The sequence below is a fragment of the Lagenorhynchus albirostris genome, chromosome 1 (assembly GCF_949774975.1).
Source record: "Lagenorhynchus albirostris chromosome 1, mLagAlb1.1, whole genome shotgun sequence".
NCBI classification, from domain to species: Eukaryota; Metazoa; Chordata; class Mammalia; order Artiodactyla; family Delphinidae; genus Lagenorhynchus; species Lagenorhynchus albirostris.
In genome coordinates this window covers 157575507-157590739 of record NC_083095.1, presented here as the reverse complement: position 1 = coordinate 157590739, position 15233 = coordinate 157575507, and the positions used below count along the sequence as shown (strand labels likewise).

The 15233-nt window shown below is 39.8% G+C and overlaps 1 protein-coding gene and 1 non-coding gene across 7 annotated transcripts in view; one reads left to right on the top strand and one right to left on the bottom strand.

The window, feature by feature from the left end:
- TJP1 (tight junction protein 1) overlaps positions 1–15233 on the bottom strand; it is a 119414-nt gene that overhangs the window by 22632 nt on the left and 81549 nt on the right. For all 6 annotated transcript variants that reach the window (XR_009541949.1, XM_060156818.1, XM_060156825.1 and 3 more), the window contains exons 9-18: positions 14651–14790; positions 13630–13735; positions 10341–10491; positions 7938–8046; positions 6747–6966; positions 6281–6465; positions 6085–6180; positions 2711–2793; positions 1905–2115; positions 1504–1604 (exon numbers count right to left, since the gene is read on the bottom strand). Coding sequence is in view for 5 of the 6 variants with exons in the window: in XM_060156818.1 (XP_060012801.1) it covers positions 1504–1604; positions 1905–2115; positions 2711–2793; positions 6085–6180; positions 6281–6465; positions 6747–6966; positions 7938–8046; positions 10341–10491; positions 13630–13735; positions 14651–14790 (1402 nt within the window). In the remaining variant the exon portion in view is untranslated. The remainder of the gene's footprint in view (positions 1–1503; positions 1605–1904; positions 2116–2710; positions 2794–6084; positions 6181–6280; positions 6466–6746; positions 6967–7937; positions 8047–10340; positions 10492–13629; positions 13736–14650; positions 14791–15233) is intronic.
- On the top strand, positions 3114–3186 carry TRNAK-CUU (transfer RNA lysine (anticodon CUU)). The gene has a single exon. It is a non-coding gene; the product is annotated as a tRNA-Lys (tRNA).

Genomic DNA, 15233 nt, shown 5'->3' with positions numbered 1-15233 from the left:
AGAAAATTAAGATTTGTGGATTTAAAAAACCTCTCAGATAGGTAGACATGTATACCTTGTGCATTTATAAACTAATATTATTTCAAAAATCACCAGTGATACCGCAAAAAAAAAGAAAAGAAAAATCACCAGTGAAAGCTATTAACATTCTACCTGACCAAGGCTGCTGGCAGAACTGTGTTGTCATAGAAGATTAGTATGGAGAGGACGGTAATCCTTTTAATCAAATGCCACAAGAGTTAAGAATTAGTAACAGTGTGTCGTATAAAGTGGTGTAGTGAGTTTATTCTACCTGCCTCTGTCTATAAAGCGTCCCGGCTGATATGTCAGTTACTCAAAGTGGTCTCAGGTTCTCATGTGTACGGTCCACCGCCCAGAGTGGTACTGAGGAGAAAAGGCATGGTTCTGACACAGGACCACAGGTGGGAGCAGCAGACACTACCTCTAGATGTCAGCATTTCAACATCTCTTCTTGGCAGAGGTTGTGTTTTCTGGGTGAGGGGCACGGGGGTTCTAAGCATGCAGCATGCACGGCCACAGCACCTGGGGCCATAGCCAGGCAGAGGAAAGGAGGGGCCATGCAGGGGCAAAACAACAAAAACCAAGCCGACAAGGAAATACAAAAAACAAAATAAGAGAACAGATATTCTCAATCTTCCCTAGCAACTAAAATATATTAATATTGTGTTGATCTGAAGGTAAAAGACATTTAAAACAAAAGATTCTTTTAACTGTATACTTTGAGAAAATTATTATCTCTCCCAACAAAATAAACAGGACTTTCCCATCAAGAACTGCTAAAAGACCAGAAAGACTTAACAACAGTAGTTATTTTAATCTTTATAAAATCAAAATTCAAAGCCAAAAGGATGTATTGCTTTGTCTAACATTTTCAGTACGTTTTAAGAATGTTAACAGGTGCTGAGTGAAAAAAAAATTCCTTAGGTAAGGATTTAGGGAAATGCTTAAAGTAGCAAAGTAAGTCCTTTACTTCAGACCTCTCAGAGCCATCACCACGCTGGTGGGTACTGTGCTGCTCCAGGGCGCTTGGTTTGCAGCACGGTGGTCCCCAACCATTCCTTGCCTTCAGAGTGCCTCTTCTTCAGGGCGAGTCCTGGATCTCACATGCTGAGCACAGCACTTTGGGGACCACTCATCTAGCCCACCCATTCCCCTTGTTTCCAGAGGAAGAAACAGAAGCCAGGTTCAAAGTCATTCCTCAGTCAGACAGGGGCAGAGTCAGAACTCAACCCTGCTCTTTTAAGTTACCCTCTGAGAATTCTCTGAGAATACCACTGAACGGTAATTCAGTGGGGAGAGAAACTTCAGAATCTTCTACTATCAAAAACAACTTTCATAACCCTTACAAATTATAAAAACCTAAAAGCTAATGCCCCAAATTACTTTAATAAGTTGATCCAATTAGAAAACAATGGTGACTCAGAGGCTTCTCTGATTAGTTATATAATTTATCAAATGGGTTAAAAACAGGAAATTTCTTACCTTTCCCTCAGAAACCCACACCAACTGGTTCTGTTGTTGCTGAATTGCTTCTTTCAATGCACCATACCAACCGTCATTCATTGAATTTAAATTAATTGTAGCTGCAAATAGATAACATTGTTCTATGATTACAACACGGCAAAAGTCAGAATTCACTCAACCATTGCTTAGAGTTCAGTCACCACTACTGAGTTATCTGACAGATAGTATTGAGGACACACCTCTGGAAATGTCTATTTTGGCACTGAACCATTTCTTTCAATCAACAGCAGCCATTAACACAACAACAAGCATAACAGGCAAAGGTTATATGAGTTTTAATATTTGAACAACACAACATTTTTGCCCACATATTGTTCCATAGACACTGTAAGCTGAAAGAAGGCCTTTAATATACTCACTTGTAAAAAGATGGTGATTATTTTTACGAAGTTTATGAGACCGCTCATATAATTTCCTGGCGCTTTTCCTAGATTCTGGACATAACCTCATCCTCATTGTTTTCACACCTTGCTTAGAATCAGGGTTAAGGAACACTACAATTGGATACCACTGGGCATAATTCAGACGATCAACTGCATTTGGTGTTACATCCAATAAAGCATGTTTATCCTGAAGACACAAGAAAAAAATAAACAAGGACGCAAGACACGGTAACTAAGAAGCATCACCTTCAGAAAGTCACAGCTGAGACTACATTCCAATGGGAATGGACATTTAACTGTGCTCCAAAATGTCTCAGGAGCACACATTAGAAAAAGGTGTACTCAGAAGTTAATGCAATATAATTTCTAGTCCAATTTAAAAAAAAGTTTTAACTAGCTCACTTTTAAGATAGCCCAAATACTTGCAAGCAGAGAGTGAAAATAAGTGTAACAATTTAATGTTCCTGATATGGCCTTGTGAGTAGCAACACATTCCTAACATAAATATCAAAGTGCAACCTGAATTGTCCTGATGCGGTATCAAGTCTATCGACATATGTGAACACTGTATACTCTTTTGTGGTAATGAAAGCTCATCTTTTCAGGCACGTACTACCGTTCCATTGAAAGTGATTATTTTAATGTCTCGGTAATTTACTTACGGTATACCAGTAATAACTTTAGAAAAACTACCTTCTACTTTCAGTTTAACCAAACCCATCCCACTAAGAAACACAAAATTCACAGCTTACAATGAAACGGGTCAATTTCTAATAACTTACTTGATCTATTATTTGCTTTATTGTATGAAGGCGAATAATACCAGAGCTCCGTTGGTCAGTTCCAGCATCTCGAGGTTCACTTTCTAGTCGTGCAGTCAGGACAAAAACAAAACACCAAATTTCCACTGGTTAGGTCAGTTTCTCAACTGCTGGGCATAATGACACGCTGGGCTCCATGACGTGTAGTTGTGGGGGCTTCCCGTGCACCACGGCCTATTGAGCAGCATTTCTGGCCTCCACCCACTGGATGTCAGTAGCAGCCCCCCACCTCCCTTTTGCTCCCACGGCGACAAACAGAACTGCGGCCAAATGTCGTCTCTGGGACAGACCCACACTGGCTGAGAACCCCGGGTTACATCAATGCTTCCAACACTGCTGGGATCAGACGGCAAGGGGGAGAACTTCCCTGGTGGTCCAGTGGCTAAGACTCTGTGCTCTTGATGCAGGGGGCCCAGGTTCAATCCCTGGTCAGGGAACTAGATCCCACATGCATGACGCAACTAAGAGCCCACATGCCCCAACTAAAGATCCTACATGTCACAATGAAGATTCTGCATGCCACAACTAAGACCCAGCACAGCTAAATGAATAAGTAGGTAGGTAGGTAAGTAAGTAAATAAATAGTTTTTTGTTTTTTTTTTAAAAGCAAGTGGGCCACTCACCCCAGTGCAAAATTCAAGGGAGTGCCCCCAAACCTCAGAAGTCCAATAATATTTGGATGCAATATGTTCACAAAAGCAAAATAAATACTTCAAAATGAACATTTTAAATAGAATCAGTAAGTGGAGGGACTTCCCTGATGCTCCAGTGGTTAAGAATCCGCCCTGCAATGTAGGGGACGTGGGTTCAATCCCTGGTTGGGGAACTAAGATCCCACATGCCACGGGGCAACTAAGCCTGCGTGCTCTAGAGCCTGCATGCCCCAACTAGAGAGAAGCCGGCATGCCACAACGAAAAGCTCGCGTGATGCAACTAAAACCTGATGCAGCCTGACTAATTAATTAATTAATTAATTATTTAAAAGAAAAGAATCAGTAAGTGGAACGTGAGCAAAAATTATTTAGGACTGTCACTTGGTCAAGAGAAACAGCCAAATATGGCAATTCTCTCAATTGAAAATAAGCTTAAAAAAAATGTAGATTTACAAAATAATATTGATAAATTTGCTTCCATTAAAACCAGAAAGGTAAAATTATAAGTTATGTGTTTGGTCTAAATAAAATATTTAAATTTAAAATAATGTCAGTTTTAATACTCATGTCTTCAAAAATTTTCCAACTATTTTCATGTTCTGGAAAAAACAGCCATTAAAAAAAAATATATAATATATATATAAAAACATGTATATAGGGATTTCCCTTTTTCTTTTGCTCCAGTGTGGCCTGGCATGGCACTGTCTGCAAACCTTTTTCACATTGTGGCATGTGAGTGGCAATGGTTCTGTCTGTATGGCACACAGATACCCTGAGGAGGCCTCCCCACAGCAGGGCCCGCCCGGCCGCAGACGGCTGCTCAATACCCGGGCAGGCCCACACTCAGCAGCAACAACTACTGCAGACTGGCTGGGGAGTCCTGGGTTAGGGACCTCTTTTCACATCAGCAGAAGGGGACTTGGGAGCAGAGAAGGCTGTAACTTGTGACTATGACACAGCCTGTGCTTTCACACTGGCAACCTGTGCCTCCCTCCTGGCGCAGAACACGCCAAGGCAGCTTGGGCTGATTTCTAACCACGCGTCTCAGAGGTCCACTGACATGAAGGCTTTCACCGAAAAGGCACAGCGATGTCTGAGGCTCTGGTCACAGGAAAGCTCAGAAGTTAGAGCTCTGGTTGTTCAGATCAGACAAAGACAGAGACATGGAAGTTCAGAGGTCAGGCTGAGGGACAAGGGGATGATCTGGGAGAACAAGGCCATCGCGAGACAGCAGGGCCAATCTCCAATCTGGTGGACATGGGAGAACGACGCAGGGAGATCAACTGGGAGGTTCTGGGTGGAGAAAATGCTACTATAGTCTCTAAACTCAAAATACTCTCGTTAGATTCAAATAGGATACATAACTAAGCAATCTGAATCCCTTTCGTAAGAGTCTGGTTGTAGAGTAAACCCAATTAATCAACCAATTAGTCCTTAAGACAGAGCTTTCTAAGTCTTCACATTTGCTTTTCCTAAATTTAAAAGCCCTAAGTTTGGTTACAGGTGGTATCTATACGTATCAACTTCTTCAGGCAAAATGTTATCTATAAGCAATGACCAAAAAAAGATCTCTTCTGAAAAGACTAACAAACTGAGTGATGAATCAGAAATGAACATTTTCTAAATTGCCCAAATTTTACTATCATTTGTCTGCAAATCTTCTGAGTTTCAGAAAATATCCTCATTCAACTTCACCAGCAACCAAATGAAAAGCAATATATATAATATTAAATCAGCACTTGGGAGTTTATAGTGCCAGCAGGAACAACAGCTGCACAACCCTCTGGAAGCAGCCAAAGTTACACAGCAGCAGCCAGGAGTGCTCGTGTCTTGGGTCATTCCTTCCTATCTTTGGTAATTCTGTCTAAGAAATTCAGCATATATATGGAAAAAGCTATATTCTTGAGTATTTAAATCCTTTGCAGAACAAAAGCAAAGCATAATCTGGACAAAGCAAACAAAATATGGACAGATTTCTGCACCCTTTGTATTAGTAAAATATAAATTTGAAACGGACGATACAAATAACTTAAAGCAAGCCTAAGTGATAACTAAGTCTGTGTATTTAAACTACCATAATAGCTAAAATAATGAAACAATGAAAGAATCTGCAAGCAAAATCTGTAAGCATTTAAAGCACTACTTCCTCGATATTTATATTTAATACTAACCTACTATATCTGTCTGCAATAAGCAATAGCATGAATCATGCTTTTATTACTCTTCTGACATATCTGAGTATTTGTTTGCTTAATGACTGAAAGCACTGGGCTGGAGCCAGAAAGAGCTGGGTTCAGAGCCAAGTGTGTGACTCATTAGCTGGGTGTCATCATGACACCCCAACTAAAGAGGCGGGGCGGTGGTCTCCGTCACAACCACCCTACAGCTCAACTCGCCCAGCTTCAGCTGGACATTCTGACACCCGCCCCATGGGATACTGTCAGGATTAAACAAGACTGTGTGCTAAGAGATTCTCATAAATGGTGATTCTTTTTCTTATGAAAGGGAACTGGCAGAGCACAGACACAGTCACTCAGGTTTCCCTCATGGGGTCAATTGCAAATGTTCACTTACAAAAAGTGTTATTTCTATTAAGTGAATGGATCAGACCCACCCTTTAGAGAAGTAATTAGTAAAGAAACACGCTCAATCTCATCTGAAGTCCGTATGGAGACTACTTACTTGCAATCTGATAAATATCTGGTTCTTCTCTGGCCAGCTTTTCTCTGGCAACATCAGCTATTGGTCCAAAGATGGTTACAGGCCTCAGAAATCCAGCTGGGGAGATTCAAATGAAAAATAGCACAGTTTATACTTCTTCTTTCTTAGGCAAACTGACATTAAAAGGTATTAGGTTCATCTGTAGAAAACACACTACCTTCTCGAAGAACAACTCTCTCATATGCTGGGAACTTTGTCTGAACCGGCTGGGCTGACAAATCTTCTCTGCTCTTGCGCAGATTTCTCTTGGAGCTACGCAGACCTCGGAATCTCCAGAAGTCGGCGCGGTCTCCTCCTGCCGTCTTTGGAAGTGTGTACTGTACACTGGCTAACTGCTCAGCTCTGGACAAGAAAAGACAAAAATAAAAATAAGGGTATTTTAAAAACAAAATGGAGAAAGACTTATAGTGAAACAAAATGTCAAAACACTGGATAGAACTTCACATGCAGTTTAAATCTTAATGGTTAAACTAAAATAAAGGAGTTTATACAACTAAGTCAGTTTTAGATATGGTAAATACAGTGAAAATTAATTCTTTACGTTAGCAAAATTTCCCAGTGGGACTGAAATATTGTCATCATTTCCTTAATTTGTTCTGTAAGAAGTATCCAAACATTCATACCTGTTCTTATTAGGGATGATGCCTCGTTCTACCTCCTTATGATTTTTGCCAATTCGAATAGCAAGCCAAGAGCCCAGTTTTCCGTTGTACAAAGTATCCACAACACGGAACACCTCTCCTTTGTTAAAACTAAGTCCATAGGGAGATTCCTTTTCATATTCAAAATGAGTTCTAATATAGAAAGAATCTCCTACATCTGATTCTACGATGCGACGATAAACTAAAAGGAATCAAAACAAAAAATTATCAGTAACTAGTGGGAAAAGATATTAATCTGAAGAGAATACATTACGTGAAGATTCTATTGATAATATCAACAATAACAAAAACAACAGTTTCCAACAAACGGTGGCTCCTTACTAATTACTAAGTATTCTGTCTTGTGGACATCATCATTATCTCATGAAATGGGAACTCTTAGCACTTCCATTTCACAAATGAGGAAACTACTGCAGATACAGATCAAGCAACTTGTCCAAAGCCACACATGCTTTCTATTTAAATCATCTAACTTAATTTCGCTGCAGCCCCTGCAAACCTCATCTATGTCCCATTTTCTAAATGAGTGGTTCTCAAATGAGGGCAATTCTGTTCCCCCCAGGGAAGAGCTGGCATACATGGAGACATTTTTGATAGTTGCAATTGTGTGTTGAAAGGAGGTGTGTGTGCTACGGACACTTAGTGAGCAGAGGGAAGGATGCTTTTAAACAGCCTAAAACACACGGGATAGCCTTTACAACAAAGAATTATTTGGTTCAAAACATCAACAGTGACAAGCTTGAGAAACCCTGTTCTAAATGAAAATGTATCTGCTTAATCACAGAGAAAATCAGGCATTCCCTTGCATTAATGCTAACAAACATCAGAGTATATTGCTTAGAAAACATGAATACAAAATTCAGAAGCTACCCATATGCACTTTTGTGTGGAATACTATAGGATTTTTCCGTGCCGATGGCACTCTACTTCAATAGAACGCCAGAAAGGTTGGCTGGTCCTATTACTGTGCTGTGTTAACAAGCACACTGTAAGACTGTGTGCCCCTAAATGACAAAATAAACAAAATCTGTGAGATTAACAAATTCATTTATCACTTAACTTTGATTTATTAAAAACATTACAATTAAAATTCCTATTTAAGTCCTCAAACTTCTCCAGGTTTATTTTCTCAATATTCTGACAGTATCTCACCATCCTTCTTCTTCTGAGCCAATATGGTCACTTCTTCTCCTTTTGGGAGGTCAAGTAGAAAAAGGACAGCTTCTTCTCTTATGATATTTGTGAAGTCTACATTGTTTACCTGTTAAAATACATTTCACAAATTACTACTGGTCATATTTTAAGATTATAAAAACATTTATCTATGCAGGAAACAAATATATCCAGAGTTTATCTAATTTGAAAATATCACATCTTCAAAAGTGAAAATTTTCATTTTACTTTGGAGAAAAGAATATACCCTAATTTAAAACAAGCAGGAACCAAGTAAATAAAGTGAGTGAAGGTGTAAAGTCACTTAAAGAGTAGTCACAATGCATCCCGACATTAGAGATCATGCACTGCAAAATCCAACCAATTCAGACCAAAAAAGACAACTTCTAATTCCAACTGTTTATTATTATTGCAAAATCTCGGGATTTAAAATTTTAAATTATAAGTTCTATGAATGTATAATAGAGCTCTACTTTTTACTAGGCTCTGAAAAAGAAATCAAAAGGAAACAAGATTAAAAAGAAAGAGTGCATGCATTGTGCCATCTCTGTAAGAGCATCTGTAGGGTGTAAGCTCAGTGTCTGCCAAATCAATGTTTAATATTAGACGCTCCTAAGGACCAAAATGTAACTTATCAAAATGTCCCCAGTGACTATGTGCAGGATTACAGGTAGATTTTCTTCTACTCATCTTCTGGAAATTTTCCGCATTAAAAAAAATTTTTTTTCTACATGTACTACCTTTATGATATGAAACAACAAAAAAACTATTAAGAAATATTTTTTGAATGATGTATGATTAGTTCAAACAGGATATGGGGTAGATAAGAGAATAACAGGTCTGTTTAATTATCCATGTTGTATTTGAGAAAATGTAGACATCATCTGGAGGAATCATAACACAAAGTCAGGTGGAAACCAGTGAGTCAGGAGACAATGCCCTGACTTTCTGACATGTAAGTCTGAAGGGGGAGGAGGAGGACGGGAGTGGCCATAGGCAGCCAGCACAGTCTGAAGGGGCTTGCAGAGGGCTCAGAGGGCAGCTTCTGACCGCGGGCTGCTGCCAAAAGCGACCAAACCCAAGATAGAGATACGAAAGCAAGATAGAAGCAGGGGGCCGCTGACACATCCCAAGTTTTAGGAAGAATGATTAAAGAAGGTAGGAAAAGAACTGAAATGATTAGAGGAGCACCAGAAAAGCAGTGTTATGGAATCCAAGGAAGAAAGCACTTCAAAAAGGACTTGTTAAGAAGGTCAAAACACTAGCAAGAAATACAGGAAAATGAGGGCTGAAGATGACATTAGGTTGGCAATGCCTCATGAAAATTCACATTCAGTCGTGGTTAAGGTGGAAGGCAGACTACACAACTTTATGACACAAGGACTGAAAAGCAAGCAGGGAAGGGACTCAACCAAACCTTCAACAAGTTCAACAGCCAAAGGAGAAAAGACAGACAATGGAAGGCTGATGAAGAACCAAAGGATAGGGAAAGAGGAAAACATGAACAAAGCAGCCATATTCTGGGGCAGGAGGAGAACGAATGCAGGACATGGGCAGGAGGCAGCCTGAATGCAGGAAGAGACCAGAACAGAGGTGGCAACGACAATCTGAGGCAATCTCCTCTGGCAAGAGGAGTAGAGCAGATGTAGGAACTCCCACTTGAGAGATCTGATCTTCCGATTAAAACAGCACATAGTGCATCTGGCAGAAAGTTTGGATATTTTAAAAAGAGGAGAGAAATAAAGATGGTACTACGTTACTAGGCGGCATTGCTTATGGAAAAGAAACAAAAACATACACAAACAAAAAACAAAAGAAAAAGACCCGATTGGCACCCTGCATCTAAACTAGGCTTTCCTGGACTCTCCCCTCTTGTGGGGTATGAAGCTTCAGAGCCCAGGCAGCTTACACATGTGCCTGATGGAAACCCCATGTCTGCACACCTGAGCCATCACCTGTGGTGAAGAAGGTCCTACAGGGCTCTGTGGGCTGCTGCAAAGACTACTCCCACTGGAGAGGAACACCCGCCGCTGCCCTAGTGGCAAGTTGTGGCCCACGGCAGAGTCTAGCCAGCCTGAATGTTTAATTGAACTTAAAATAACTGGTGGATATTATGGGGCTCTAAGACTTACTTTTTTTAGGTTCTATGAACATGAGTGATTAACACGAGACCAAAGCACCACACTGTGTAGTAACAACACAGCAGTGAATAAGAGCAAAGGCAGGAATGAGAGACCTGATGGATTCTCAATCTGCATGCTAAATTGGTTCTAGACGCTACAACAGATTACAAGCTAACTGCGATAGTGAGTCTCCTGTGTCTGATGCCTTTTTCTAAAGATCTAAGTACTTTGAAACCACATAAGTTGACCACTGACATACCCTGAGAATCTGATCACCCTCTTCCAAGCCTTCTTTGGCAGCAGGGCTATCTTCAAGAACGCCAGCTACAAATATTCCAACATCATTTCCACCAGCCAGCCGCAAACCCACACTATCTCCTTTCCTGAATTTTACTAATTTCATGCTGGGCCTGTTAAGACAAATATTTCATTTGAAACAGTTAAGAGAAGCTTGAAGAGTTATAGCAAACTACTACAATAAAAACCATATTTAGAATAAAACAAAGGACCATCATCTCTAAAATTTGCCCTACACCTCTAATTTACTGAATAAAATTTATCATTAGAATACCAAACCAGATTTAATAGCACTTTCTTTTAATTTTTGATTAACAAAGTAAGTTTCGAAATATCCAAATTCAATATGTAAGTACTGTTTTACATAATAATTATAAAATTACTTCATAACAATGCTTTCCCAACTCTGAGTCTTGGATTTATGTGGTACATTAACAATGGCTAAAAAATCTTCCATTTCTCCCACCCCAATTCATACCATATCATCTCTACTGAATAACTAAGAAGCACTATTGTACGAAGGTAGAAACTGAGCATAAACTGACAAATTTCCCTAATGCCAGAGAGTCAAAAACAGGCTCTAAGCACTGTAATCTCTATACCCAACAGACAGCGGTTTTGAAACTTTGCAGTTAGGGGACTCCTTCAGTAGTTCACACAGATCACTTACTCTGCAGCCCCTTTGAATTTTAAACAAAAAGCTTATCATCATTCAGCCTTTTGGGATTAGCCCCATATTTAAGCTCTGCCCCCTTCTTGCTAGAGAGAATGGAAAGGAATTAATGCAGGCACATTTCTCTACTATCAGTGCAGTGTCAAAGCTCTGTGACACTCCTAAAACACCAAAGAATGCCTTAGAAGAATGGCTAGACAGAAACACATCGTAACTAAGCATTACCCTTTTGGGTAATTAATTACAAATTACATACATAATTACTAATTTCCCTTCTAGGTTTCTATAACCATCCCACATTCCAAGCCAAGAAGACACACAATTCTACCTATTCTGACACGATGTGTGGGAAAAAGTCCTTTTCCTCTTAATTTACTAAGTAACAATGAGCAAATAATTAGAAACTAGTAGTAACGAAAAAAACACAAATCAAACGAATGAATGAGTTGAGGGAAGAGAGATGCCTCATTCTTTAAAACCAACTAAAGACCACCTTAGCTTTCAGAACGTACAAGGTAGTCACATTTGACCTTGTTTCTTCATGTAGAACTAACATTAGCTAGATGGAAACCTGAGAGTCTGTAGGTCAGATGAGGTCACTTACTGCCAGGGCTGGTGGTACCCTCAGTGCCCCAAATCCATTTACTGGCTTTACCATGGAGGGTGTGAGTCCCTCAGCTGTGATGGATCCTACTTTTCCAACTGCATCAAGAGCCTTCTGACAGACTCCTCTCCCAAACCAACTGTACAGACAGCTCTTTTAAACATTTCCTTAAAGTCCTTAAGGCGCCAGGTCCCTCAAGTCCTCTCCTAACACTGACCCATCTAGTGCACCTCAAAAAGTAAAATAGCTGATTGTAGTCTGCATCCTTTAGTAAAACCTGGCTTTTTATTGATAAAACCACTGTTCAAGGACAGCTCTACGCCAAGGGTCATGTGCCCTACATGCCTAATATTTTATACTCTGCCCTGTGTTATGTCAACCACATGCAATAGCAAAAATCCTTCTGCCTCAAATCCAGTCACTGAATCTGAATGAATAACTAAACCTTTCCTGGCTAAGCTACAAATCCTGCCCACATTCTCAGTTCTCTTTGGTATCTGTCCTTCAGTGCTCCCTCAGGGAAACAGGTCTCTGGAATCTAGTTATTAAAGTTTTCGTAAAACTTACAGAGTTAGGAAAGCTCTCAGGCCATTCTCTCGTTTTTTTTTTTTTTTTTTTTTGGCTGCACTGGGTGTATGCTACTGCCCACGGGCTTTTTCTCTAGTTGTGGTGGGCAGGCCTCTCATTGCGGTGGCTTCTCTTGTTGCAGAGCATGGGCTCTAGGCACGCGGGCTCAGTAGTTGTGGCGCACGGGCTTAGTTCCTCCACGGCATGTGGGATCTTCCCGGACCAGGGCTCAAACCCGTGTCCCCTGCATTGGCAGGTGGATTCGTTTTGTTTTGTTTTGTTCTGCGGAACGTGGGCCTCTCACTGTTGTGGCCTCTCCCGTTGCGGAGCAACAGGCTCCGGACGCGCAGGCTCAGCGGCCATGGCTCACGGGCACAGCCGCTCCGCGGCATGTGGGATCTTCCCGGACCGGGGCACGAACCCGTGTCCCCTGCATCGGCAGGCGGACTCTCAACCACTGCGCCACCAGGGAAGCCCGGCAGGTGGATTCTTAACCACTGCTCCACCAGGGAAGTCCCCAAAATGTATAATTTTAAACTTGTGATACTTTCACCTATTTCAGGAGCCATTTCTCTCTACCAAGCTAGGTCTTATGGTAATAACCCAATTTTCTTTAGCAGAGAAAACAGATGAGAGCAGAGGTCTACATCTAATCTACTTTAGGAAATCTGGTAATTTTCCATTATTCATGTCATGTCTCTTTTACCAGAGAGGCAACAAAAACTAATCTGATGATCATGATAGTTTGAAATCTGGATATAAAATCTACATCTCAATCTCAATGTATAAAATATAAAGTAATAAAAGTTGTGAATATCAAAAACTTACTTTTGAGTTGCTAACTAATCTAGAACAGGTTTCTCAACCGGAGGTGATTTTGCCTGCAGGGAACATCTGTCAGAGCCTAGAGATATTTTTAGTTGTCACAACTGGGTGTGTATGTGTGTGCTACTAGCAGCCAGTGGCCAGGGACGCTACTAAGCATCCACCATGTAAAGGACAGTCCACCACAATAAACAATTATCTGGCCCCAAATGTCAACAGCGCTGAGATGGAGGAACACTGATTTGTTTTTAAAATGCTAGGGCTTTAGAATGCCTGTGAAAATTCTGATGTTTAAATAGAAAGCAATTTTCTAGTTTTGTAATTCCTAATCTAAAAACTAGGTAGAGAAAAAAACAGTGGTGAGAAAGAAGTAAACATCCTAAATGTTTCTTTGTTGTTCTCTAATCTCTAACTATTCTATCATATAAATAATTTTAAAAACCAAAACAAACACTAACCATAGCATTTAATAGTATACACTGTCTTTAAAAGCATATATAATATGGTTCGCAATTGAATTCTCAATTTAAATAATCCTTAGTAACGGGCAGAGGAGACAACACAAGTTTAAAACCACATTACCGAAGAATCCCATCTTCATGAGTTGCATTAGGCAGGATCCCATCAGATGGACTGACAGGTAAATCCACGTCTGGCTGTCCAACCTGAGCATACACAGGCTTTGGTTCTAAAAGAAAAGAAAATTTAAATTATGCAGGAATCACTTTACAAAATGGAATAACAAAGCAAGCAACCACTGAAATAACCAAACAATAAAAAGTCTGCAAAATACAGCAAAAATGTAAGTTCAGAGAACCTGATCAGGAACATATATACTACATATGCATATATCAGGGTACATTTTACACTTACAAATTCTGGGATCTTTATAGCATGTATGCACGTTACATGGTCACCTATGCTTTCTATAGCTCCAGCTGTTACAGTCTGAAAAATATACTTTTTAGGGAAGCATAACAGAGGAAGAATATAAGAAGAGAGAATCCCTACATTTCTGTTAAGACTGTCAAAGTAGCCTTCTTTCTTCACTCTGATACAGTTTATTTTTAAATTTCCACATTCCTGCCACTAAATAATCAGAGCAGAAACAGGTTTTGAGAGAAGGACCTGAGAGACAGTAGAACCAGGACCTCCAGGCCTGTCAAGCAACTGGATCTCAGAACCTTGCAGATTCTTATGTGTGGTCTTATATACAGGTCAGCAAGGTATACTTCATAAAGTGTTTCTGAAAACACTTTCAATAGACAAGAGAACTTTAAACAGTGTCTAAAGCCAATCTAATGTTTCCCTTAATGAGCAGTACTGGAAAACAACCTCACTCAGTGTGAACAGCTGTGAACCACAAATAACTTCTATCTGGAAAATCTGAAAAACATTCACGAACGTTTACTGATATACGGCAACCTCCCACTTACAAAGAAAATGCTGGAAGTACAGAAAAATTCACACATGGGTAGTGGGTAGCAGCAATAGTAGTAGTAATAATAATTGCATCTTTATATTTTCTGTAAATATAATTCTGTAAATTGTGAAACAATTTAGTCTGAATGCAAATGTTTCCTGCACTCTAGGCTAGGCTTACCTGGAAGATTGGGTGTTTGTTTCTCATTTCTTTCAACTGTAACTTCTTCCACTGTTTTAGGTGTGTGATCATCTGCATGCTTTACAGGAGTTGAGACAGCCCCGGGTTTAGAAATTCTCTCTTCCTCTCTGCTCCGGAGACTATACATCAGTAAAATAAAAACTTATGAGCATGCCAAGACAATGTCAAAAAAGGGTGACAAGAGACTTGCTCTAAAAGATAACAAAATATTGTAAAAACTTAGTAATTAAAACTAGACTGCTACTGCCACAGAAACAGATAAATAGATCCATGTAACAAAACAGAAAATGGAGAAATATATCCACAGTACCAAAGTTTATTACGGAAGCAGCAGCCCAAAACTGCTGGAAGAGAACACACTGTTTAATCAACAGTGTTTAGAACAACTGTCCACAAATTTAGAAAAATTAGATCTCTATGCATATCAATGACATAAGTATAAATTTCAGATAAAGTCTTAAACATAAAATATATTTTAAAAATCTTATCAAAAATAGAGGACTCTTAAAGTAAGATTCAGTGCACAAAATGAAGTGAATACATAAAAAGTTTAAAAAGGTGT